The following is a 26,632-nucleotide window of genomic DNA, read 5'->3' on the forward strand; positions in this document are numbered from 1 at the left end:
GAGGCGGTTCTCCTATCAGAAAATGGTCTGAACTTCAGGCAGAGACCGTGTGCAAGCGGCTTGACAAAATCATGCCGTCTACTGCTCCCCATATCCCCTATGTGGCATTCCGTTACGCCAACCCACTGATGGCCGAGACGTACAAAAAGATGCTTGCCGATGGTGTTAGGCATGCCGTTGCCTTTTCTCAGTATCCGCAGTTTAGTTACTCAACCACTGCTTCTTCCATCAACGATTTATACCGTAACGCCAAGAGCTTAGATCCAGACCACAAAATTAAGTGGTCTGTTATCGACAGATGGCCTAAGCATCCGTGCTTAATTGATGCTTTTGCAAGACATATTGAAGATGCTCTTGCAAAATATCCAAAAGAGGTGAGAGACCAAGTTGTTATTCTATTTAGTGCACATTCTTTACCTCTGACTGTTATCAACAGAGGCGACGCTTATCCTGCTGAAGTGGGTGCTACTGTCTATAGTGTCATGGAGAAGTTGCACTTCAAGAACCCGTACAGGTTAACATGGCAATCCAAGGTTGGCCCCATGCCTTGGCTCGGTCCTCAAACTAAGGACATTACCATTAGGTTGTTGGAGAAAATCAATCACCCTGTTCCTGGTATTGTTACCGTTCCTATCGCTTTCACTAGTGATCATATAGAGACTCTTCATGAAATCGACATTGAGTTGAGAGGTGAGTTGAAAAACCCGGACAAACTTGTTCGTTGCGAGTCACTAAACGGTGATCCCGCTTTCCTGGAGGGACTTGCAGACTTGGTCAAAGAGCATTTAGAAAAGGGAGAGCTTTACTCTAAGCAGTTGCCTTTGGACTACAAATTAGGCAGAGCTCATGACGTTTTTAACGATCCAAGTGATTTCTTCAAAAGGTAATTGTAATATACATATTCCAAAGTTATAACATAGTAGGTATAGTCTTAACTTCCCTCCACCTTCTCTGCTGGTTTTTCATATCCCTGTTCAATCGTCTCCAATATTTCATTGTACAACCTCCCCTTGGCACTTTCTTCGTCCTTTCTGGATGTCACAGTAGCGTCCTGCCTTGGAATAATTTCCTTGATAACCAGAGCCGTCTGTTCCCATAGCTTTTCTGAATCGGTCTTAATAAGCCGTTGATACAACTTTGAGGCCAATTGCTGCTTGTGTTTGTCTTTCTGAATAAACGCAATGACAAATTTAGTGACTTCTTTGAAATCCTTGGGATTCAACTTCTCGTCCGTAGTCAATCCACTGAACATATCCATAAAGCCGTTGTAGATGGCATTATCCTTAGTAGCCAACTCCGAAAAGAAAAGCTTACACATATCCACAATGGCTGGGTCTACATTCACGTACAACTTGGCCATTTGCGCCAATTGACCCTTCACTTTCACTTGTCCAGCCAAAATGAGAAACGTCACAGTCATCAAGCATGTTCGCTGAACCATGATGTCCGAATCCTGAAGTCTTTCGTATAGGTAATTCTTGTTCGTATCAATGATACTATTGAAGCACACAGCCATATCCCCTAAAGCTAGGGTAGCATTGCTTCGAACAATCGGATCTTCCGAATGCTCCATAGCATTCAAAAATATCTTCAAGTTGTCTTCGCAGAATCGAGGCGAAATACACATCATCTTACCCAGACATAAGATCGCCTGTCTTTGTAAGCGTGGATCAGCATAATCCTTTCGATGAACCACTATCTCCTTAACCAACGGCACATATTTTGCCAAAAAGCTCTTTTTCCCGTAAAGCAATTCTTTTTCCTTTATCACCTGCACAGCATCAGAAAAGTCGTCTTCGTTGGTGCCACCGATCATATCCAACTCATTATCCTCCTCGCTTTTTTTATTCTCCTTCGCAATCTGCTTCTTCTTGAATTCAGCCTCGCACTTTTCCAAGTAAATCACCGTCTTTAAACCGATATGTCCAACCAAGAAGAGAAGCTGCGTAAGTCCGACAACTTGTTTCTCGGTTTCCTTTTCGGTATTGAAGACTTCGGCTGTCTTCCTCCGAAGAATCTCGGTGGCAATGTCATCCGGGCGGGATGCAATGGCATACATTGAGTTCAATGCTTCTTCGGCCATACCAAACCATCGTCCATCCTCTGTATACAAAAGTAGAACCGTGGTGAGTTTACCCACTACCACCGCCTCCTTCGCCATCCTGTACGTAGTACCTGCTTTCGCAGGAACGGCCCTGCGAAGCGCAATACAAGCATACGAAGACAAAATCCAGTCTTTAGACTCAGGATCAAGACCCACGTCAAGAATTAAGTCAAGCCCCTTGAGAGAAATCTCGTTATTGGCAAGGGCTAGCATTCCCAATATAATAATAGATCCCCTTTTACACTCCCTAGGAGTACTCTCTTCGCGGAACAGACTCCAAAGAACATTGACGACGTCACTTCCAATAAGCTTTTTACTGTAGAACTCACCCATTAACTTTTCCAGAGATGCCAAGTCGGCTAACGAGGCATTGTATGTTAACTCCACAAGACTTTTTGCAATGCGAGCGGCCCTTTGTAGTTGCGTATCTGTAGATGGAGAATTGAGATAAAGGGATTGGTAGCATTCAATAAGTTTATCAACCACTTGATTGCCCTCTTCATTGCTGCCTTTCATCCAAACAAGGTGTAGCATCTGCTTGATTCCTTTGACAGAGTTATGAATACCGTAGGCATCACAAAGAACAAAATAGCTCATGACATCGATGACTTCGATTTTAGACTTGGAATGGAGCAACTCACAGCAGAGTTCTGCGGATTTTTCAATAAGCTTAATGAAACTAAGACAATCCTGATATATCTGCCATGTAAGAAATAGTTTCTGGACCATCGCTGGATCGCTGCCGGATGGTTCCATTTCAGCAGGCTTCTCGGCCACTTTAGAATTATTCTTTTCGCCATTCTCGGAATCCATATCGTCATTGTCAACCTCACTAACACCGTCTGCATTGTCGTCATCTTCTTCTTCTTCAGGATCTCCCCCTGTTTCTCCTTTCTCCTCCTTTTCCTCCTCCTTTTCCTCCTCCTTTTCCTCCTCCTTCTCTTCTTCCTCCTCAAAGATATCCGGCTGTAACTCTTTGAGTTTCTCTGTTAATAATTTAAACCTGTCATCCCATGTGTCATAATCAAGTCTCTCATCATTAATAGCCGAATATGGATGTGCCATGATCAAATGTGATAAAAACTTAATGGCATTTCTTCTGACAAGTCCAGACCGGTCTTCCAAATGCCTCACAGCTAACTTGGTCCATCTTAATCTTCGATTAACAAATTTCACTTGCATTTCTGTCAATTTAATCAAGCCTTGCAAGGCTCTCGCTCTCACATAAGGATTTACATCCAACAGTCGTTCTTCTAGTAATTCAATATAGTCATTGGCACTTTCCTTATGAAGGTCATACTCTTCCTGAGATTTGGCCAATGTGCTGATAATGTTACCAACCACCTCCACGACGGCACAACGTAGGGTAAACGAGTTATTATCCAATAATTCTGCGATCAACGACATCTGTCTCATGGTAACCATAGGAGATAGCTCAGAAAGCTTAATGAGGAAATTACTAATGGACTTGGGCCCCGTAGTATCGTTTTCGTTGAACTTCTTAGCGCTCACCTCTTTCAAAATGCTATCTGTCAACTGTGGATAATCGTAATGATCTGTCATCACTTGTAAGAGTTCGGCCATAGTGGTACTCAAATGGGGAAAGTAGGTGAGATGTTGTAATATGGCATTCTGAGTATGGGAGGCCTGTCCATGATACTTAACAGCGAGACAGATTGCCTTGAAAGCATGCAATTTTACGGAAGTCACCTTCGCCCGGTACGGATTTTCAAGCAAAACATTAATCGGGTTCAAAAAGAGATTTCCTACGAATAGATTCCGTTCAGGAGTCGTTTGGAAGAGAAGAGATAGCCTTAGAGTGAACAGGTGAGACACGGTAACCAAACAGCTCTCAATGATCTCACTGGTCTTCTTAATGTGATTTTTCAACTCGAGATTCTTTGGATCGGCCTCTTCTTTTCCAAAATGATACAAAAGAACAAAAACAAGATAACCATAAAGCTCAAGGATCTGTCTATGGATGGCAAAGCTATCGACATCGCCTTCTTGCAGCGCAGGTCTCGTCTCCCTTTCAATCTCTGTCTCCAAAGAGTTATTTATAAGGTAAGCCAATTGGTATTTAACACTATTTGGAAGACTCCTGTAACAATGAGTGAGTTCCTCCAATGGATCCCACACAGAGTCATCCAAGATCCCAGAGGGTCTAACGGCTAAGACATCGGTGATTTCTCCCAATGTAGTCTTTGGATCACCACGATCAAGGTCTATTTCATAACTATCGTACTCCTCAGGAAACACCGTAACTGCCTCCGATAAGTTAAAGTCCGGAGCCATGGATATATATGAAGAAAGAAAGGGAGACGTCAAATATTAATGGATCAAACAAAAGCTCTATTTATTTACCATACGAGTTCGCGTTTGGGGCGGTGCAAAAGTAAAAGATCCTCGGAGAAAAAAACGGAGAGATGATACAGGCTTAATCGGACACTTCCAGTAGTATAAAGGGCGTCTCTATAAAGTGCTTATTGATATGTCAGAACGAAAGGCCATTAACAAATACTATCCACCGGATTTTGATCCATCGCAGCTGAAGAAAGTGCGAAAGAAACGTGCTGGCCCGGGATCATGGCCCAGTGTTAGATTAATGGCACCGTTCTCTATGAAATGTCTCAAGTGCAATGAGTATATATCGAAATCGAAGAAGTTCAACGCAAAAAAGGAAGTTACCAAAGAGAATTATCTTGGAATCAAGATCCTTTGGTTCCATATCAGGTGTCCACGATGCTTCAATGATCTTGTATTTGCTACGGATCCTCAGAATAGTGACTATGAATGTATTAGAGGATGTGAGCGAAATGTGGCCAGGTCAGAGCACAAAGAGCCAGAGAAGAAGGAGGAAACAATGGAAGATATATTGACAAGATTGGAACAAGAGGATAAGTTAGAAGAGAGGGAGAAGCAGAAAGAAAAAAATAAGAAAAGAGGTCGGAATGACGACGAAACAGAGACAGGCCTCGAACAGTTGGAGAAGAGACTGAAGCAACAGCAGAAAGAGCAAGAGATGGTTGATGAGATCGATGATTTACAACAGAAGAGCCGGAAATTAGAACTGGCCAAAAGCCAAGTATTCTTAAAGAAGACAGATGAAGATGAGATTGAAAGAAGAGACGAAGCAGAGGCCAGGCGAGCGTTTGAGGAGTATAGGAGATCAGGACTGACCAAAGTGAATTCTGTAAAGCAGACGGTACCTCCAAAGCCCATAGTTCAAGGCATCTCGCTTGACTATTCAAGCAGTTCAGATTCCAATTAAAAACCCATCTAATCTATTATTACATATCGCATCTTAGTATACATCAGTCTCTTAGCTTGGCATAACCCTTGAGGACAGCAGAGGATACTCCCATACGGCGATTCTCGATAGCAGCCAGTAGATCCCTCATCACAATACCGGACTCTTCACGGGCTTCCCGGTACCTTATACCGTTATCACCTCTAGAATTGAGTGTCTTACTTCCAGATGCAGGTGTTTGCATCCACGAATACCTCTTCTTCATCGATCCTGACATCATAAGCGATGCTGTTATATTCGTCTGTGTCTGTTCTTCAGCTTGTTCGTCCTTCTTTTCCTCTTCCAATCCGAGAGCAATTCTTCTCTGCACCCTTTTCTCCTCACGAAACTTCTGCTTGACGGCTATCTCTTTCAAGGCTCTTGAAATCTCAGATTTGGAACCTGTCAGTGACTGCTTCCGCCGCGTCTTCATGCCTCTACGTCTATGACGTGACATGACAACCGAATCTGCCACCAGACTCGTCATGTACGATTCACATGCAGACGACATCAGATTAAGCAGGTCCAAATCAAATCCCATTGTCGTCATTCCTTGCTCTTCCATCGCCTTATTCATAAACCATGCCAACTGCTGTGGCTTTAAAAAATGATTCTGATGTAGCAGTCTCCTTGAAACAGATAATCCTATGCTTCCTGCCATTGCCTCCTCCTCGGCTCTAATATTTACACCTGCAGCTGCTACAGCGTCTGCCAATTCTTCAGGATTGTTCAAATTGTTACTCTTGGTGGTTCCTGTAGCACCTGAGGCACCAATCTTAAAGCTAGTCTTAGGCTTTCCATCTGAACCGATAATCTTGTCTATATCATGCTGGGTAAAGTACTCGTTACTGCCGTTGCTACTATTGTTGTTTCCTTCGTTAATCATACCATCCCCCGGTGTCATGAAAGTTGGCGTGGCAAGCCGTGGCGTAGCCAATCCGCTGAGCTCATCCGTGCTTTCACTCTTCTTTGACATTGGCAAAAGGAAAAGTATTTGAAAACAGATAGAGAAACAAACTACGCACAAAGGGCGAAAAAGGGCAGCGTTAACACTCAACATCCTTCTATTCACATTTTTCGATTACACGATTATGTAAGCCGAGGACTTGAATGCATTTTTTTTTTTCAAATTTTTCAAATTTTTCAGATAAAGAGACAGACTCTATGAATTCATATATATACGTTTTTTGTATTCAGCATCTTAATCATGGCTGTCACAACATTCCAGGGGTATGAAAATTTCCGTCTGAGACTAGTTCTTTCCACGCTTAGCGGAAAGCCCATCAAGATCGAAAAAGTCAGGGCTGATGACCTTAATCCTGGTCTTAAGGATTATGAGATCTCGTTTTTAAGATTGTTAGAAAGTGTTACCAATGGCTCCGTTATTGAGATTTCTTACACAGGTACCACAGTAATTTATAGACCAGGATTAATCATAGGAGGATCTTTCACACACAATTGCCCCACATCAAAGGCTTGCGGATATTTCTTGGAACCCATGCTCTATTTGGCACCTTTCTCAAAGAAGAAATTCTCTATAGTGTTTAACGGATTAACTTCATCGAAGGCAGATCCAGGTTTGGATTTTATCCGTTGGGGGTTGCTTCCTGTTATGGAAAAGTTCGGTGTTCGAGAGGTTGAATTGCATACTTTGAAGCGCGGCTGCCCACCTAATGGAGGTGGTGAAGTGCATTTACTTGTCAATAGTCTAATTCCTCAACCTATTACTATCCATATTCTTGATATTCAAAAAATTTCTGCTATCAGAGGAATAGCGTACTGTGCTAGAGTGTCTCCTTCTGTTGCTAACCGACTTGTCGATGCTTCTAGAAATGTTCTCCGACCTGCTGGTTGCGAGGTTAACATCACTACCGACGTCTGGCGTGGTGAAAATGCCGGTAAATCGCCTGGATTCGGTCTAACCTTGTTTTCTGAGTCGAAAAAGACTCAACTAAGATATGCTGTCGATGATATGGGAGGACCAGGAGAAACTCCGGAGGACCTTGGTGAAAGAGTGGCTTACAATCTTCTAGAATTGGTGCAGAAGAGCGGTTGTCTTGGTAGAAACCAACTCGCTTTGGCCTTTACCTTTATGGTGATCGGAAAAGAGGACATTGGACGAATCATTGTTAATAAGCAGCAGATCGATGCCAAGTTGATTGGACTTCTTAGAGACATCAAAGAGTTGTTTGGTACAGAGTTCTTCTTTAAAGACTGCGAAGATTACGACAATTGTCTCTATGCTACTGCCAAAGGTGTAGGCTTCACGAATGCCTCTAAAAAGATCGCTTAATCATACTGTTTTATTTCACCATACTTCTTTGCTAACTATTTTAATGGAAGGTCTTGTAGATCCGTGAAAAGTCTCTGCACCGCTTCTTGCTGAACGTCTCCAAACTTCAGTCTTTCTCTAAACCAATCCTGGAACACTTCACTAATAATGTATTTTGTCTTCTGATATAAAGCGTACTCGTTGACAAAGGTTAATTTGACCAAGATGATCCTAGAGATCAGATTGTTGAGTTGATCTGAGGTCTGTGTCGTGATCGTAACCAGCCTGTCAATTTCACTGCCTTTGATGTCGGATTTACCCTTGATATGGGACAATCTTTCGTTCGCCCGGGTCAACTTGTTGAGCAAGATATGAATCCGCTTTTCCGATTCATTTCTGTAGTTGGTAATCCGTTCCATAAGGAAGTGCAATGATGCCATATAATCTTGGAACTTCTTGAAGTTTTCGATAACATCGAGGCAAACGCTTGTCATTTCTTCCTCCTTCACTTTCTTGGTGTTTCCAAAAAAGCCTATAGCCTGCTTCAAAATTGTGTTGATAATATTCAAGTTCTGGGACTCCTCAGTCGTCTTTCTGCTTCTATTTTCAATAATATTATCCATTCCGAACACATTTGTGTTAACATTTGCAAAATTCTCAAGGAAAGCACCAGCCTTCTGATGATCAGAAGCTACTGCTAGCTCTCTGCGCTCGATTCTTTCTGCCAAAAAAGCAAATTTCGACCAGAGATCTGCCATCCTAGTCAAACTGGTGTTCAAATGGTCGAAATTATCGACAAAATCAACCGATTTGTGATTCACAGGGCTCTCGTTCCATATTTGGGTAATATTATTAATCACAGAATCATTCCGAGCTGCCATATTATTCCCGCCTGCGGGTGAAGAACCAGTGCTATCGTCAGACTCGTTATCTCTCAATCCTCTTAATAGATGGTTCACATTAATTTTGAATCTTGATGGAATATGAACACGAACTCCTTCAAATTCATCGGTAAGTTCGATGTTAGCAAACTTCTTCCAATTGGTAAAATCGTTTGGAACGGTGAGAAACATCACCACCAAGTTCTCCTTGCACAATACAGGATGCTTGACTAACTGATAGAGGAAACGTTGGAGTCCTCTTCTTCTTTTTTGAAGAAACGTTGCATCCCCAGACGAAGCTACTAGATATTGTTAGTAAGAGAAAGAAGATGAATAGCAGCTATCTTTCCTAAAGATACTTACTTGCAAACTTCTTTGGAGGAAGCTCGGGGATCATTCTGAAAGGGTATTTCTTCCAAAGAACATCGACCAACCATGCAAAATCACTGTATCTACGTATCACTTTGGTTTCTCCCCTGTTTTGATGCTTGGGCTGTTGTTTGCCGTTATTATTGTTGGAGGCCAGATAATATTCGTTGGAAAACTTGATATTATGCACCACCAAGTAGTTGATATGTTTGAAAACAAGACCCTCTTTTTCGGGGATCTCTTTCACTTGTACAATGGTCTTATCGTCGTTGTTTCTGTAGCTCAATGGGTTAAATTTTGCAAGATTGTCATCTGTCCATTCGTTGGAGTGTAACGATTTATACACCTGATCTTCTTCTTCACCTTCATTAACAACATCGCCGTCATCGTTGACATCATCATTGACGTTAATGATGGTACTTTCTGTATTTGACTGCTTTCTATGGTGTTCCAACGCGTCGTGTGGCTCCTTCTTTTGAACAGACAAAGGATCGCCAAAGACGGAAGTTGCAAGAGGATCAGTTGAATCAACATTAGAATTATTATGGCTGTAATTATGGGCTTGATTGGTGTTGGAAAGAATATCTTTAGAGTTATAACTGTCCCAATTGTTGTCTCTAAGGCTAGAAGTAGAGCCAAACGAAGAAGCCCCCAAACCCTGCTGAGCCACGCCACTCGGAGGCTTTGAAGTAGATGCCCACGGATCCGTAGGAGATCCAAAGAGAGCATCATCCGCATTCGAGCCAAATGTATGATCTGACATAGATATTTGACAGTTTTAATCTTGAACAAGGAGAAAGAAAATAGATATTGTGGAAAGGCAATAAGAGAACAGTAGTAGTAGTTGATTATAGGTGGCCAGATTCACGGATTCGCGCAATCGCAGAAAAAAATTGATGACAAGATACAACTCAAACAGAGTTGAAGCTCTTCTTCCACAGACAGTGTTGACATGTCGTCGCCACTACGTTTAAGTACGGAAACGAGTACAAAGGCTGAGGCAAATACCGTCTTTATGGGGACTCCGGGAATAGTAGCAGCTATGTCTGCGACTTCTATAGGGGTCAATAATTCGGTATCTGGCACTTCGCTCCTCAATATGAATACTCCTGGCGCAAGTATTATGCGTACGAATTCCTCCACGACGGGAATATCGGGGCTGAATTATAAAGCTAGTAACAAAAGTTATCATAATGAAAATACAGTGATATATAAGAAGTTCTGCGAGTTCGAGGACGAATTACAGCGACTTACGGCATCCATACAGCAGTACAAACCAGATCCCGAGATCGCCTCGGAGATTGTGGTTACTGCAGATAAGATCAATGCCGAGTTGGAAAAGATAGAGCTTCTTCATGAGATGAGATCGAATCAGGTAGTTAAGCAAAACACTGAAAATGATCAGTTGAACGAGAGTCTGCGTTCGATTCTCACCACGTTGAATGATTGTCGGCAAGAATTAGAGTTGTTACCTAAGCTAACCATTGAAGAAGAGCAGGATGTGGCCGAAGGTGAGCTACAAAGGGCTTTGAAAGAACCCGATCTTGATGCCACCAAACAATTGCTTGCTTATGCTATGAAGTTGTCGAAGTTCTCGAGGATCCCAAGGACCTTTGACGGGTTTTTGCTTCCAAACAATTTTCTTTGGCCAGGTGATGATAATATGAGGAGAGGTATGCTTGCCATGGCTTCAATGATGCCGGATAAAGTCATCAATAGAGAAAACAGTAACAGTGGGCAGGAAGAAATCGAGGTGGAAGTGGAAGAGGAGAAGAAAGATGAGGAAAGTAATCAAGTACAAGTTAACGAAGAGGAGGATGTGTTGAGAAGAGATGGAGCACAGACTAAAGATGCAAGTGAGGTGATGGCTGGTTTAGATTTGTTTGATGAGGATGAGGACTAAAAAAAACCTTATTACTACTCAACATGTATTATATTGTATACTACTCCTTCTTGTCTTTCATATCATTCAATGAACTGATATAATAGTTCATATCTGACTGTAGACTTTGAAGTCCCTTCTTAAGTGATTCAATCTCTTGATCTGTCAATTCTTTAGCCTGCTTGCCCTTCATGGCTTCCTCCTTCCACTCTTTGAATTCAGAAGAAATCTTATCGATGCCATCTTCTACCATATCAAAGTCAGGCAGTGCCACATTGTCATGTAACTCATCCTGGTTGTCAAAGGATGGTAATGTTTGTTGACTTTCATTCTCCTGCTTAAGTAGATCTGACACATCCACGCCGGAACCGAAGTTATCCTTGAGATCGGCCAGTTTTGTCTCTGTAGATATCTGCTCTTCTTTCTTTTTCTTGCCAAGTTCAATAGAAGATGATTCAAGGAAATACTGGTGGAAAAATGAAGACACAGATTTCTTATATGGTCCATTAAATGCGAACAGTATCCCAAAGGAGGCTATATGAAGCCAGAAATATACTGTTTTCCATAAAGCAATCGATCTTTTGAACTCCAAGATCATGAAAGGCGCTGTAATATAGCCAAAGCTTAACTGTGTCACAAACAAGCAAACAATATCGTAAGCTGGTTTCCATTTAGAGACGGTTTTACCGTCTTTTGTGATAAAGATAGGTCTTAAGTTGTGTCTGAAAATCTTTCCCACCGTCTGAATAATGGCGCCTGCCACAAATGTAAGGTAGTAGCCTGGCATAGTACCGTGCCAAAAGGCTGACGTGAGGAAAGTGAGAAAGGTTGGCACGACGCCAGAGATGGGTTTGCCCGTCTTAGCATCAAGATTACATGTCCGCAAGTAAACATAGTTCTTTAGCCACTTGTTGGTGTTCATATTCCAGGCCTCGAGAGAATTATGAACGTTTTGACTAAGTTCGAAACTCCAAGAGTCCACATTCTGTACACGGTTCCAGTACATTTTGTTTTTGACCGGATCGTAACCGTTATAGCCCAATCCTACCACAATGCAAGCAGCCTCGCTGACCAACCATGCTGTGTAGTACTTCAATCTCAGGACAAAACTTAATAGCAACATATAGAAGATTCTGAAAAAGAAGGAACGACGCTCTATAAACTCATTACTCTCTGCATACTCAACTTTGATGCGACGTTTGAGTATGAGAAGAAGTATGGCCCAGGCTACACCCTGAACAACTTTCAGAGCAGCGATTTTACCACTCTTTGGAATCTTTCTCTTCCGGGTCTTTCCAGGACGCTTATTCTCGGGAACATCATTGAACACATCTGTCAAGATGAATCGCTCATAATCAGCATAATCAAAAGAAGGACCGGTGACTAAAGATGCATAGAAGAATACGTAACCTAGATAGGAAATTAGGGAGGGCTGCTCAAGAATGGCTCTGGACCTTTGGAACTGATTGAGTTCTTTCAGGAACCGAGGACGATCAGTATTGTAAAGTATACCGTCACGACATGACCAGGCAAAGCTAGTCAATTTCATGACAAGGATCATCTGTGCACCAGTGATATCGATATCGACGTCTCTTGAATCCAAACGGGTAAATTGAGTCTTGAGATGGTTGAAACTAAGCAGCAGCATCAACACAACAAAATTGAGCCAAGGCATCATTCTAGAGTGGTAATACTTAGTAAGTGTGTAGGTGATCATTGCATTGAATAGTAAGACGAAAAACCCGCTTGTAATGTTCAAAATGAATACTATGTATATGGCACTAACAAGCATTATGTAGGCATTTTTAAGAGCGATCCGGTCATCTGGTAAACGTTTGAAGATAGCACTGGCCGGAAATGATAAGGTTAGACAAGTTAAAATCTTACACGAAGCCACATCAAGTCCCGACAGGCTGGAAATGCTCTCTTCTAGATCTAGAAAGGGAGTCCACATGACAGAAGGAGAATCTGCAATGAACAGGGGGAAGGAAGAAGACCCACAAATTAGGACGCGAACTGACTTTGAATCAATCTCAGATATAATCTTGAAGGTGACGAATTCGTACCGCCTGGTCACGTGATTTGTGTTATCAGTCTATTATATCCGAATAGTAAGGTCGCACTGACTACAGGTGATATACCATACACCATCACATTAATGGACAACCCATATAGATATTAAAATAAGAATGAAGTATACTGGAGTAATTTGAAGAAGTAATGGGGCAAACTAATCACGTGTTGTTTTACAAATGATTTGAGGAAAACCTCTCTAAAATAAAACGATAGGTCCGTGAACAACAAAGGTGGATCCTTAAATCTGACAAGACACCGTAGAGATGCTGAGAACTGCAGGAACAAAGGTATGTCTCATTGGAATAAAGAGAGGGATCCCCCCTACTTTTGGCCAATGTCGTCGGTTCAATCTCTCGAAACTAATTCGAGAGTCAGGAACAGAACGATATCAATCATACACAGTGAACAAGAAGTTCCTCTATCCACCTGAATTAGTGTACGAAGTAGTTTCGTCTGTCGATAAATACGAGCAGTTCGTTCCTTTTTGCCGACGCTCGTTTATAAACCAACGAGACGCAAAGGGAGAGCCCAGTATTGCTGGTCTTGAGGTTGGTTTTAAAGAGTTTGACGAAGCGTTCACATGCAAGTTACACTGTGAAAAGCCACGATTAGTTGTGGCGAAATCGGTTACGGAAAGGCTCTTCGAGTTCTTGGAAACGGAGTGGACTATTGAACCTCTGACACAAACTTCCTGTAATGTGAAGTTGAAGCTTAAATACGATTTTAAGAGCACTCTATATAACCAGGTGAGCTCTCTTTTTGCCGGTAAGGTGGCCACAGTGATGACCAGGTCATTTGAAAAACGGTCCTACGAACTATTTAAGAAAAGAGAGGCTCACAAGTCAGCGATGAAGGCCAAACCCGCAAAAGTGACCGACAGCGCAGACTAGACGTTTCTTTCAAATCAGTTCCTATTTATATTTTCAAGGAATTTGGATCCTTTTATCTCTAATCTTATTGACGAATATCTTAGATCACCAATTGTATCTGACATCTTTCGCGGAGAATTATTTCCTAACGCGGATAAGACTTACCTACTTCAAGCCGTCTCTCATTTTCTTTGTAACTTGCTTCTACCCCTATTTTCATCTTAATTTGAGTTGCTTGAATAAGGAAAGTTCTACTCTTCTTAACAAGGTATCTTGCTTTCTTGTCCTTCTTCCTTTATTACAAAAATGGTTGATATTCCTGGAGCTGCTACTTTGAAGGTCGATTCACTTGTCACATCACGTGCTAAGTCATGCTCATCGTGCAGAGATAAAAAGCGTAAGTGCAGCAGAGAGAGACCCACTTGCTCTTACTGCTCGAGACATGGCTTCAGCTGCTGCTACAAGGCAGATAATAAGAGATCTCGTGCTGGATGTCTACAGCCACAGTCTATACCTACTAGACAGAATATCAGCTGCTATAAGATCTGGCAGTCTCCTCTGACCAAGTCTACTTCGCAGTATACTATGTCCTCTGTGCCCGCGAATGGGAAAGAACTCTCCAAAAGTATTGACCACGGTCTCCCAACGGACGGCTCGATGGTCGACCGTCTCTCTATATCATCACTCTCTCAGTCGTCGTCACCTCTGGACCCTCCGGGTACTCCGGGTCCCTTGCGTTCTTTGGGTCCGCTGGGTCCGCTGGGTCCAGTTGCTTCTTGTGCCTCTTCCAAAATTCGTAATCTCTCTGTGGAGTCTTCTGACTTGATGCTTAATGCTTCATCGACAGCAGAGTGCACGTCGGTTGGGAAGATTCAATCTGTAGCTTCGGGATTCTTTCCCTTTCATGTCAAAAGTCCTCAAAGTGATATATCTGTCTCTCCTGGAAACTACGAAGTGTCCAATAAAGATAGAAAAGGTTCTGTGTTCACAAATATTATCAACTCAGCGCTGTATAATACTGCAGCATCTCCGAAGGAGGATTTGAAGCTTTTGTATTCGTTTGTCCCTGAAAAGAAGGTCAGTGATGAACTGTTCCATCGCTTTAGAACATCTGTGCATCCGGTATTGCCTCTTCTCGACTGGGAATCGCTTTCTCAAGAGTATGAGAAATTCTGGAATGATAGCAGTACCGCTGATTTACCTTTCTACATTCGTCTTTTCACTGTGCTTTACGCTGCTTCTGTTTCCAGATACGAGGAGGATTGTCTTCATAGAGAGTCTGTCGATATTCGTCAACAAGTATTGATTATGAATAGATTTGTGGGTTCTGCCGAAATTGCATTGTCTATGTATCACTTTCCTAGAAAAATAACCATTGAAGGTCTTCAGGCTTCTGTTCTTCTTCATTCAGTTCTAAGAAATGACTGTCGTACAGATGATTCTGGCAGTGTTGGTACACTCATTAGATTGGCACAAACCATCGAACTTCATAGAGATCCTCTAAGATATCATGGTATCAAAGACCTTAAAACCGTTCAAAAGAGGCGTCTTCTATGGTGGCAGATTTTTTATCTCGATACTACTACCTCTTTATCGAATAGGCTTATGCCCGTTGTTGTGGAGGACGAATACGATACTCTGTATCCTACTGAGTACATCAAAGACCGCAACGGACAGTTTATTTTGGACCAGTCCGTGGCGTTCACCAATGGTAAGTTCCGCTGGGCAGAATGTTCTAATAGAATATTGCGAAAAGCTTTTAGCTTGAAACAAATGGACCAAAAAGGGTATGAGGATATTACAAAAGAAATCGAGAATTTATCCTTCTATTCCAGCTCACTTATCAACCGTATCCTTGAACCAGCAAATATCTTACCCTCTCAGGAGAATTTTGCTGCCTTCTCAGCAAGTATTCTTAGCACACTAGCAGATAGAACCAATCTACTTTTTTACATGGCGCGTAACAAGTTGTCCGATCACAAAAAGAGCACAACTATATCCTTGGGCGACTCTCCAGGTTATAGAAGATATGATCATGTGAAGCTTAAGTCCAAAACTCTTGATACTTCGTCTGTTGGTAACATTCAAATTGAATGCGTTGATGAGCAATTGGTTGAACACCAAATTCACTTACTTTCCGAGTTCTGTAAGTATGGGTCTATGCCTAAGAATAGAATATTCTTATGGGACATTAGAAAGTTCCAGCCAATCCAGTCGCTTCTTTCTCTTTTACGAAGTCTTTTATTGCAGGCAAAGCAGTTACAAGTCAGGGATAATAGACCCTTTTTTAAAGATTACCGTTTTGATGACGATAAAAAGGTAAAGATTATTGAAAAGTCCATTTCCGAATTGGACTATTTATCCACGCATACCACAAGGCTTTGCAGCGATCGTTGGCAACTCTTAAAGGATTTGAAGGATGCCACTTGGGCACAGTTGGCCATTAATTCAAGCTCTTCACAAGTGTCGCAGGATGGCGATGGTGATGGTTCTGATAAGAATACTCTATCTACGTATTCTGACGAATCTCTTGATGCACCCGATCAAGACTGGTATCAATTATTGGAAGACTTGGATAAGTTGCAGGCTGTTGTTGACGAAAACATTAACATGAAGGTTTGGGATCAGAAGGCTGGTCATTTCCTGGTATAAAATAGGGAATTATTGTAGAATTATTATATGGATTTACTTGGGTTTAATCAATAAAACAAACGAAAATGGCTGTTTCCAGATACGTAACTTAATATCATAATTTATGGTGATGATTCCACGACAAAAAAAAGAAACAAAAAAGATAAGATAGAAAAAAGAAAGAAAAGGGATATATGACCGATCCAATTCGATATAATCGCTAATGATAGAAGATACTTGACAGAGCTGTATTTTAGCTCTCGGACCAAGAAAAAAAAGTATTTGGCCGATTATCAGTTGCCATGCAGGTAAAAGAGTCTCTCAGTAAATATATTTCAGTTTCTTGAGCATTGTGGGTCCAGATGCAGGTAAGAGCATCACATCCATGAGAGTTGCACCGAAAAAACTTAATTCTGAAGTTCGGTGATTTCATCCCTACACCAGAGTTGGGACGGACGGTAACAGAAGCCAGAGATTAGACAAACTTCACATCTCTCTTACCCCGCTTCAGCTGAGAACGAGCAAAATCAAGGTCCTAGACTGCTAGCTAAAAGATTTCGGAAATGCCTTTCATCTTGACTCGGTGCAGCTTGAGAGCGCGGGTGAGGGCATCTCGGGAAGGTCACTAAATGCGCGCGACATTATGCAGATGCCTAAATGGGAAAATTCCGAGGGGTCTGTCAATGCCTTCCGAGGCATTCGGTGAATAGTTTCTATTGTTCTGCTGCTGTACTTTTATCCGTTCCAGGATCGAAAGGAAGTTTGAAGGGATGAAACCACCCACGGAAGTGATTCCTATTGTTTGTTAAGGTCACACCCTTTCTCCGATAATAGATCGATGATTATTACTATTGGTTCCCTACTACATCGTGAGAGATTGCTTTTCTCCGTCATCGGTTATCTGGTATTAATCATGTTTTCAGTACTCCTCTTTTCAATTTTTGCAAATTAAGCATCGTTCGTACATCTTTATTCCTCTCTTCTTTGTTCTTATTATATTTTCTTTATCTGTTCGTCCCTCTTCTTGGTGATTTTCTATCATGGTTACTGATATAGAGAAACAGAAGCCTTTTGGGCCTCATGATGGAATAATTACGGTACAATCTAGTGAATACCTACCTGAGGATACTGTTAGCAAAGACTCATTTGTAGATGAGGAACCCATCGCTTTGGAGCAAGGCCATCGTTTGCATAAGGACTTGAAACCCCGACATATTACAATGATTGCAATCGGAGGAGCTCTTGGAACCGGTTTGCTTATCGGTACTACTTCTGCGTTGGCGACAGCTGGTCCTGCTGGTGTTCTTATTGCATATTCCATTGTGGGTGCAGTTGTCTACTTTGTCATGTGTGCACTTGGTGAGATGGCATCTTTCATTCCCCTGCCGGAGGGATTTTCTGGTTATTCCAAGAGATATTGTGACGATGCTTTGGGATTTGCAGTTGGAATTGCATATCTTTGCAAGTACTTAATTGTTGCACCTAACCAGTTGGTGGCATTTGCGTTAACCATGCAATATTGGGTTTCACCGGACACCGTTAATCCTGGTGTCTGGGTTGCGATCGTTCTTGTTTGTGTGTTCTGTGTCAACCTTCTTGGGGTGGGTTTTTTCGGAGAGATTGAATTTTATTTATCGTCTTTGAAGGTGATAGTTGTTCTTGGACTTATATTATTGCTATTAGTCATAATGCTTGGTGGTGGTCCAACTCATGAACGGTTGGGATTCACCTACTGGAAGGATCCAGGAGCCTTCGCTGACTATACGAATATTGAGCCCACTTCTTTAGCTAAGCTTGTTTCATTTTTAGCCGTGCTAGTCACGGCAGTCTTTGCATATTTGGGTACAGAATTGGTTGGAATTACTTTTGGAGAAGCTAGAAACCCTAGATATACCATTAAAAAGGCCATCAAACTTACGCTGATTAGAATCATTGTTTTCTACATTTTTTCTGTTCTCTTATTGGGTTGCTGTGTTGCTTACAATGATCCTGCATTGATTGCAGCTAAGGAGGCAAAGATTTCTAACGCTGCCGCATCCGCTTTTGTTGTTGCTATCAACAATGCAAAAATTGGTGGTCTTCCAGATGTCATGAACGCTTGCATTCTCATCTTTATATTTTCTGCTACCAATTCTGACCTTTACATTGCCACCAGAAACAGCTACGCTTTGGCTGCAAATGGTATGTTTCCTAAGATTTTTTCCAGAACAAACAAGAAAGGTGTCCCTATATACTCTCTCATATTTGCATCATGCTTCTGTTTGTTGGCATTTATGGTTTGTTCTAGCTCGTCTCAGAAGGTGGTCAATTATTTCGTCAATGTTGTGTCCATCTTCGGATTGATTACGTGGATATCTATTCTAGTCACTTACTTGTACTTCCTCAAGGCCGTGAAAGCACAAGGGTACGTTAGAAAGAGGGATTTCATTTATACAGCTCCTTTGCAACCGTATGGTACCTATGTCGCTTTGGCTTTGTGTTGCGCAATTGCTATAGTCAAAAACTTTACTGTCTTTCTTGGTGACGCTTTTGATTACAAGACATTTATTACTGGATATATTGGTATCCCTGTGTTTTTAATTTGCTTGTTTGGATATAAGATTGTCAAGAAGACCAAGACGGTTATACCGGAAGAAGCGGATCTTGTTACATATAAAGCAGCTATCGACCAGGAGCAACTTGAGTATGAGGAAAAAGTTGCTGATAAGGAAGCTAGAAGAAAGGAGCTCGGCAAAGGAAAAGATTGGGAATGGTGGTACGACCATTCAGTCGGTTATTTATTTTAAGATAACCTTTTGTTTAATAGTTTAAAGAGATTAATTAAATAGGAATACTCGCTATTTTTTGAACGATTGAGACTAAAGATAATGGGTAGAGATTATTCGCCAAAATTAACTTCTTGTAGAGTTAGGTCTACGTTATTCTTGGGTGGTTACTGATCTTTATGATTCCAGCTGCAAACCGCACATAAATTTGCGTTTGAACATTGAGTATCATTGAGTAATACCATTGGTCTAGACAACTTATTTAAAGTTATTCTTACATAAGAACATCTGAAGTATTTACCAAGTATCTTTAAAGGCTTCTCTGGCACTTCCATGAATTTCAATGTCTGTAATTTCAAATCATATTTTTCTTGTTGGGTTCGGTTCGTCTAATATCAACGTTAACTCATCAGCGTATAACAAGACCATATTTGTGAACGATATGTGGCTGTATTTACAGTAGACAAATTGAGCCGTGGCTAAAATAGAGGATTACGACAATTGTTGGGGGAAGCTACTTTAATTTATATTTTAAGTTACAGCAGTTGTTCAGGTTTTTAGTTTTTCTTTTGGGCTTATCCCTTCCACACAGGATACTCTGGCTTGTTTGGAGTATCCCACATACTAACTAGGATTGTCCTCTTCCCGTTCTTCCAAGGATATCTACCGTGACTCACCTGATAATTGTCAACGATGGCAAGATCTCCTTCTTCCCAAGTGTGCGCGTATGCAAGATCTTCGGAAGCCTTCAAAACGTCATCTAAAAATTCATCAGGAATCTGCTCATCATCGTTATACTTTAAGAATGAGGTCTTCTTGTACACATCAAAGTAGGTATCTTTGTAGTCAGCATAGTAAGTAGCTATGCTGTTGAAAAAGGTAGGAAAAGCAAACCCATCCGGTCTTTTGTACACCCTAATAGGATCTGTATGCTGATCAACGACCAAATTATTGTCCTTATCCCAGAAAAAATCCTTACTGACATGACTTTTGATAAGGATCTCGGCCTTCTTCTTCTTCGTTTCAAGGTCATCTTTTTCCTGATCAATGTTCCTTCCAAAACAAAAAAAGTCTGCCCAGGAGGTACTATTCGGGGTCTTGAACGGCCATGTTTGTCTCATGAAGAGGCCCCTTTTTGCAAGGCTTCGGACATCCTTGGGACGGCTCTTGTAGATATTTTCGAAATATTCTCCACCGTGAGTAATTGGGGTTTCACCGCCTTCCGCTGTTAGCTTTTCGCATGCAAAGAATAGTTTGGTTGGGTACTGGACGAATCGTGAGAATTCATTATGTTGATCAATGAACAAGCTTGGTAATCCCTCGTTGGCCGTTGTTATGACGTCGGTCAACTTGGTCCTTTTTGCCGTAGTACCTGCTTGTTGAAAAGGCCGATCTCCACTTGAATAACCAATGGCCTTTATAAATTTGGAGATAACCTGTGGAGAAGTAGAGCCAAAGCCTCTGAGTACAATAGCGCCGTGCTGTTTCACCTGATCGTTAAACCAACCGGTCTTACCTTTTTCATTAAGAAATTTGATCACCTCTTCAGAATCGATTCTCTCACCAACAAGCTTGTATGCCACTGGGAACTCGAGTCCATGCACTACATGCACATTAGGCAAAGTAATTTTTTCAAGTCTTAGCTCGGTCATTGCGTGATCTATGAAGCAATTTTGAGTTAGTTTCTTTGAGGAGCGAGCTTAATAAGTTATATAGTGTTTAAGTGAGTTTTGTTATTTCCGTTTTTATCATCGGCTAGTATGGCTTAACTAGTCATCATCTTCGTCTATCTGAACTGTGGCCTGTAAACTAAGCGTGACAATGCCGGAGTTTGCATTCCTAAAGAGTAAGAGTGCAAAGGGGCCAGCAATTAGGAAGTGTGGCTGCCTGAAAATAGATTAGGAAAGGATATCGCTGCTTTAGGATTTTCAGGACTGATAGATATATATTTCCGAGCTCTTCACGCTATTAACTATATGATCTCTAATTTATTGGTGAGATACATGTGAAGTACCACGTGGACGTTGCTTTTTCTATATTACCCTGTTATATAATTTACCAGGTTGGTACTATCTCTTCCTGAAGTCACCTTCGTATTATAGTAAAAGCTACGACTTGTTACTTATCGTTTTCATTATTTCTTCTTTTATGAAATTGTAATCCGTAATAAAAATATCAGGAGAGAGGAATGATATGTATTCAATATCGTAAAAAAGAGAGATGTATGTTTTTACTATAGGTCAAAGTAGTCGGTTTTTCTGTCCACAAATTTCACTGAGTTCAAGGCATAAGGATTGGCCTGATCCTTCACTAATTCAATGTCGTAGTCCTTTTTAGGAATAGAATCAAACTTAAAAAACTCGGCGTACTTGTAATCCTTTCCTGAAATAAGACCCTCGACGAACCTGCCAATAATCGGCAAGAACTTGAAACCGTGGAAACCTCCTCCACTAGAAACTATGAGGTTTGAGTGTCCGGGAATGAAATCTATAACGAATTCGTTGTGTTGCCCAACAGCAGAAAAGCGATACCTTGACTTTTCAATTTTCACCCCAGCATTAGATAAGTCACCAAGCCACTGTCTGAAGAACTTCTTGTAGGTGTTGAGTGACTCCAATGGCAATAGTTTAAAGTCGGTGTTAGGAACGCTTAAGATTCCCTTGTCATTTCCAGTCAAGTATCTCCAGAAGTGATCGTTGGCACCGATTTTAATGATGCCGTCATCCGTGGCAGGAAACATGTAAACCCCGTCCTTTCTGAGGTTTCCTTCAAATGTTAGCTTCCAATTGACCATAGGGAAATTCTTGTACTTCTCAAGTAAGTCCTGACGGTCGTGTGGAATTTGCACGCAGATGAAGGTTGAACCTACAGACTCTAGCCTTTCCTGATTCTTTGAAGGAAGAAGCTGGGGTGTCCATCCTCCTGCTGCCACTATAACGTAGTCAGCTGGATAATACTTTCCATCGGCAGTTTCAATTCCTACGACCTTTTCAGGTGTCTCAGAGCTGTAAACGATCTTGGAAACACTACCAGCGCGAGGACCATAGATAAAATCGACATTTCCAGTACGTTCACATAAATATTTCATCCAAAGTAGGGCCTTATCAGCGTTGGCAACTCCAGCAATAGAGTCAAGCACCCCGCTGAGAGTCTTTACAGTACCTTTCTGGTTGAGAGGATCGATCTTCGAGTACCAACCAGTGATTTTAGATCTTTCTATGTCCTCAGGATCGTTGATGTCGTACTCGTAAGCTCTGAGACCCTGCTTTGAAAAATTGGCCAAAGTTCTTTCCTCCTCGTTATTAGGATAGTCATCCAATCTGACGTAGCCCGTATTCTTGAAAATGAGATCGTCGTTAGTGAGACCCTCGGGAAGAAAAGCGGCGCTTTTTAGTTGCTTATTCCATTCATAGTACACCGCCAAACTTTCTAGAGCCAAGTTTTGATAGTGAACCTTTTCCACGTACGATGCCCTAACAAGCTTGTTAAAATCGGTGGATGCACCAGTGGCACCTTGGAGGGGATTGAACTTGTTATTGTCATAGTCACCCTTATCAAATACCTTAATGTTCTGATATTGCTCCTTTGCCAAATGGTATGCGGCGGATATTCCAAAAACACCCGATCCAATTATCACTATCTTTGAGTCTTTCGGCATTTGTTAAACTTTAATTAATGTTTTTAGGTTGTTTCGAGCACTACATCTTCTTGAGCTCTAGACACTCCTTATAAGGGGTTTCGGGTCTCCGTTTGTAATCATTTTAAGGTGTGGCCACACGTGGGGTTACAATGGGTGGCTCATCTGAGATTCTATCTGATCAACTACGACAAAATGCAATTGGTCGATAACTACGAGAAATCAATTTCTCCACTCACGAGGCGGTAATAAATAACCAGTGAATCTCCGGTGCGGAAATTTACTACGCTTTCGGAGAAACAAGATCTATTCGGGTAAAATGTGGCTTCTGGATATTGGGAAGAGTTATACTTCTTTTAACACATTAAGAATAGGTTTGAAATGTGGCAATCATGTAAGTGAGCGATGGCTATTGAGATAGCAGAACTTAGTAGAGCTGCAGCATGTAATCGTACCAATTTCCCTTTTACCTTACTGAATTATATGCTTTGCTTCGTGTTGTGGCTTAAGCAGTGGTGGCTACATATAGGTGAAGGGTCTATAAAAGCAGTGATACATCACTTTGGAATCGGTTTATGAGAATGGTAGAATTGATTTTTTTCATCAATCATGAGTACCAATCTTGAAGAAGAAAACGAGAAGTATTCCTTCAATGTTGAAGACCGGGAGGCCTCCAGTGTTGAGGGTGAAGAAGTGGAATCCAGAAATGCAGACAGCACTCTTGCGTTCATCGAGGAGCATGCAGCAGAGTTCGAAAACGATCAGTTGACTGAAAAGGAGACGACGAGCCTTTGGAGGGCTAAATATTGGATATTGGTTCCTTTGTTCATGACCATTAACACCGTTCTCTTCATCGATAAGGCCACGCTTTCTTATGCTTCCATTTTGGGGCTTTTCGAGTCTACGGGAATCAGTACTTCTCAGTACGATGATTTAAATTCAATCTTCTATACTGGATACACCGTCGGCCAATTGCTCAACTTTGCACTTCAGAAAGCCCCCCTTGGCAAATTTATGACAATCATTCTATTCTCTTGGGCTGTCCTAATCTTTCTCCACTGTACAGCCTCTAATTTCGGTGGTCTAATCATTCTTCGTCTCTTATTGGGATTTACAGAAAGTGTTATTGTCCCTGCTATTGAGGTGACCATGCTTCAGTTTTTCACTCCAAAGGAAAGGGCCACTCTTCAACCGATATTCTGGATCAGTTGTGTAGGAACGCCTATTGTCATCGCAGGCTTCATTGCATACGGTGTCCTTCATATTACAAATAGCATTCCACCATGGAAGATCTTTATGATCATCACAGGTAGTTTGAGTCTCTTTACTACACTCATTTCTGCATTGTGGTATCCTTCAGATCCTTCCACTGCAAGATTCCTTTCAACAAAGCAGAAGTATTTCCTTATCAAGCAGATACAGAAGGAAACTTCGGCCTCTATCACTCAAAATGTGGTTAAGAAGAACCAGGTGATTGAGTGTGTCAAGGATCCTATATCTTGGCTTTTCTTTGCGTTTGCTTTCTTTTTGATGCTAGCCAACAACTTGAACTACCAGCAAAACTTGTTGTATGTCTCCTTGGGAGTCTCCAATTTGGGTTCTACCCTTGTCAGTGTTGCTGGTGCAGGATTTTCTTCACTTTTCATGATTTTTGGAGCCTTCGTGATTCATTATTATCCAAACCACTCAGCACTTGTCACATTGATTGCTTGTCTACCCTCCGCGGTATCTGGAATTGCCATGGTAACAATTCCATGGGATAACAAACTTGCTCTTTTGGCTATGCTATGCTTAGGTGCCAATACTTACGGTCTTGGATACATCGTGGGACTCGGTTGGGCCACTGCATCTGCAGGTGGTAATACTAAGAGATACTTCAGAAACTTTATGTTTATGATTGCCTATGGTATTTCAAACATCATATCTCCTCAGTTATGGAAGGGAAGTCAGGCTCCACGGTACAATGTGGCATGGAGTATTCAGATTGTGTTTGCCTGGGTCGGAACACCTATTATTGCCTACGTTATCACATTTATTTTGAAGGCTAGAAATAAGGAAAGACTTGCAGCCATTAAAGAGAACACAAATCCGAAGGGCACAGTGATCAAAACTGATGCCGAGGGAAATAAGGTTGCTGAGAAGGTCGATATTGCTAATCTCGACCTTACTGATTTGGAGAACAAGTATTTCATATATCCTTTGTAACTACCCAATAAATTATTATTTATTTAGTTTGGTAGCTCTTCAGCGGGATGCATTTTCAATACTCCTGATATTTTTGTCTTTGGTGGTACAAGATTTAAATCATAATCGAACTCAGTCAGCTTTTTTGAATATCTTTGAAGTCCGACGTTTACAGCATGGAGTTACTTACCGTGCCTATCAATTATTTGAAAGATATATTCATATTCAATATAAAGAAGCCTATTAGGACTGATAATCCCCTCCGCAGGCTTGTTTTAAAATATGTCTGTTCCTTACATAGCTCATTGAATCGCATGCTGGCTGATTTTGACGTCGTTGATCAAGATTTGTAGACAAATAAGGGAGTACCACAAACAGACTTCTACGATTTTACATCGATTAGACTCTTTCATGCTCATTATAAATACTCAATTTAACTTCACGTCACAACAGGAAAACAAAAGAAAATTACTTTAAAGAAAAGCATACTCCACTAATCGGTTCCTTCTCTGCTCCCTCCTGAAATCGAGACATAGCTGAAACACAATTATTTCCATCTATTACAAACTCAGTGACGCTTAAGGCATAGCGGCATACTTCTTCAAATGTTCCGGTAAGAAGTCGTAAAGGTCATTCTGCTGCAAGAAGCTCTTACTGAAGTATTTTGTAGCATACTTATGGCCTGAATCGGTGAAGATTGTTACGACATTCGACCCTTTTGGAACTTTATTTGCAGCCAAAGTTGCGGCCACGACATTTAGGGCAGCAGTACTACCGACAAAGATACCTTCCTCGTCGATTAATCTAAAGGCCATCAAAATAGTCTCTCTATCTGGAATCAAAAAGGCCCCATCAGCCAATTCAGCATCGGCAGCCACATTACCAGTGATACGATCCTGACCAATACCTTCAGTAACAGATGCGCCATCAGCAACGATAGATTCACCGCGACTCTTAACGAAAGGATACACGGAATCACCTGGAGGGCTAGCCAAAAATGACTTGATTTTCGGATCCTTTTCCTTCAAGAAATGAGTGACCCCTGACCAGGTTCCACCGGATCCTGATGAACAAGTGAAGACATCAACCTTACCATCTAATTGCTTCCAGATCTCCGGACCAGTTGTCTCCATGTGAACTTGTCTGTTGTCTAGGTTTTCGAACTGGTTCGTCCAATATGCATTATCTAGCGAGTTAGCATATCTTTCTGCCTGATGATTGAAATTCATAGGATCGGCAAACGGAACTGCAGGAACTGCACGGACTTCTGCACCTAGCATTCGTGCAGTTTGCATCTTTATAGGAGCCATGGTGTCAGGCATATAGATCACACATTTGTAACCTTTTGCTCTGCTAACGTGGGCGAGACCAATACCAGTATTACCTGCAGATCCCTCGACAATAGTTCCGCCCGGCTTGATAAGGCCCCTCTCCTCGGCCTTCTCGATTAACCAAAGAGCAGCCCGGTCCTTGACAGAACCGCCAGGGTTCATCCATTCAGCCTTTCCATAAATGTTTCGACCAGTCTCCTTACTCAATCTGTTCAACTTAATCAACGGAGTATTACCTATGGCAGCAGCGAAACCTTTTTCGGCCAATATTGGCTGAAACTTGAAGTTGTAGGCTGTAAGACAGGCTTTTGCGGTTCCGAAGAATCTTCTTGAAACTAACAT

At 41.6% G+C, this 26,632-nt stretch overlaps 12 protein-coding genes across 12 annotated transcripts; 5 read left to right on the plus strand and 7 right to left on the minus strand.

The window, feature by feature from the left end:
• Positions 1–931: 931 nt before the first annotated feature.
• On the minus strand, positions 932–4,251 carry FOA43_003186 (uncharacterized protein; the record flags this gene model as incomplete). The annotated part of the gene is made up of 2 exons (XM_038923461.1): positions 932–4,205; positions 4,244–4,251. The coding sequence occupies 2 exons, from the start codon at positions 4,249–4,251 to the stop codon at positions 932–934; spliced, it is 3,282 nt and encodes a 1,093-aa protein (XP_038779389.1).
• Positions 4,252–5,418: 1,167 nt separating this feature from the next.
• Positions 5,419–6,369, minus strand: FOA43_003187 (uncharacterized protein; the record flags this gene model as incomplete). Its single annotated transcript, XM_038923462.1, has 1 exon — positions 5,419–6,369. One exon carries the CDS (start codon positions 6,367–6,369, stop codon positions 5,419–5,421), a length of 951 nt encoding a protein of 316 aa, XP_038779390.1.
• A 231-nt stretch (positions 6,370–6,600) lies between these two features.
• On the plus strand, positions 6,601–7,686 carry RCL1 (rRNA-processing endoribonuclease; the record flags this gene model as incomplete). Its single annotated transcript, XM_038923463.1, has 1 exon — positions 6,601–7,686. One exon carries the CDS (start codon positions 6,601–6,603, stop codon positions 7,684–7,686), a length of 1,086 nt encoding a protein of 361 aa, XP_038779391.1.
• Positions 7,687–7,721: 35 nt separating this feature from the next.
• Positions 7,722–8,833, minus strand: FOA43_003189 (uncharacterized protein; the record flags this gene model as incomplete). The annotated part of the gene is made up of 2 exons (XM_038923464.1): positions 7,722–8,776; positions 8,827–8,833. The coding sequence occupies 2 exons, from the start codon at positions 8,831–8,833 to the stop codon at positions 7,722–7,724; spliced, it is 1,062 nt and encodes a 353-aa protein (XP_038779392.1).
• A 1,205-nt stretch (positions 8,834–10,038) lies between these two features.
• FOA43_003190 (uncharacterized protein) lies at positions 10,039–10,818 on the plus strand (the record flags this gene model as incomplete). The annotated part of the gene is made up of 2 exons (XM_038923465.1): positions 10,039–10,042; positions 10,121–10,818. 2 exons carry the CDS (start codon positions 10,039–10,041, stop codon positions 10,816–10,818), a joined length of 702 nt encoding a protein of 233 aa, XP_038779393.1.
• Positions 10,819–10,858: 40 nt separating this feature from the next.
• FOA43_003191 (uncharacterized protein) lies at positions 10,859–12,514 on the minus strand (the record flags this gene model as incomplete). Its single annotated transcript, XM_038923466.1, has 1 exon — positions 10,859–12,514. The coding sequence occupies one exon, from the start codon at positions 12,512–12,514 to the stop codon at positions 10,859–10,861; it is 1,656 nt and encodes a 551-aa protein (XP_038779394.1).
• A 622-nt stretch (positions 12,515–13,136) lies between these two features.
• On the plus strand, positions 13,137–13,763 carry FOA43_003192 (uncharacterized protein; the record flags this gene model as incomplete). Its single annotated transcript, XM_038923467.1, has 1 exon — positions 13,137–13,763. The coding sequence occupies one exon, from the start codon at positions 13,137–13,139 to the stop codon at positions 13,761–13,763; it is 627 nt and encodes a 208-aa protein (XP_038779395.1).
• Positions 13,764–14,113: 350 nt separating this feature from the next.
• On the plus strand, positions 14,114–16,394 carry FOA43_003193 (uncharacterized protein; the record flags this gene model as incomplete). Its single annotated transcript, XM_038923468.1, has 2 exons — positions 14,114–14,122; positions 14,157–16,394. 2 exons carry the CDS (start codon positions 14,114–14,116, stop codon positions 16,392–16,394), a joined length of 2,247 nt encoding a protein of 748 aa, XP_038779396.1.
• A 1,019-nt stretch (positions 16,395–17,413) lies between these two features.
• On the plus strand, positions 17,414–19,159 carry FOA43_003194 (uncharacterized protein; the record flags this gene model as incomplete). Its single annotated transcript, XM_038923469.1, has 1 exon — positions 17,414–19,159. One exon carries the CDS (start codon positions 17,414–17,416, stop codon positions 19,157–19,159), a length of 1,746 nt encoding a protein of 581 aa, XP_038779397.1.
• A 554-nt stretch (positions 19,160–19,713) lies between these two features.
• Positions 19,714–20,790, minus strand: FOA43_003195 (uncharacterized protein; the record flags this gene model as incomplete). Its single annotated transcript, XM_038923470.1, has 1 exon — positions 19,714–20,790. One exon carries the CDS (start codon positions 20,788–20,790, stop codon positions 19,714–19,716), a length of 1,077 nt encoding a protein of 358 aa, XP_038779398.1.
• A 581-nt stretch (positions 20,791–21,371) lies between these two features.
• Positions 21,372–22,796, minus strand: FOA43_003196 (uncharacterized protein; the record flags this gene model as incomplete). Its single annotated transcript, XM_038923471.1, has 1 exon — positions 21,372–22,796. The coding sequence occupies one exon, from the start codon at positions 22,794–22,796 to the stop codon at positions 21,372–21,374; it is 1,425 nt and encodes a 474-aa protein (XP_038779399.1).
• Positions 22,797–25,537: 2,741 nt separating this feature from the next.
• On the minus strand, positions 25,538–26,632 carry FOA43_003197 (uncharacterized protein; the record flags this gene model as incomplete). Its single annotated transcript, XM_038923472.1, has 1 exon — positions 25,538–26,632. One exon carries the CDS (start codon positions 26,630–26,632, stop codon positions 25,538–25,540), a length of 1,095 nt encoding a protein of 364 aa, XP_038779400.1.

Source organism: Brettanomyces nanus, chromosome 3 (genome assembly GCF_011074865.1).
Source record: "Brettanomyces nanus chromosome 3, complete sequence".
Taxonomy (NCBI): domain Eukaryota; kingdom Fungi; phylum Ascomycota; class Pichiomycetes; order Pichiales; family Pichiaceae; genus Brettanomyces; species Brettanomyces nanus.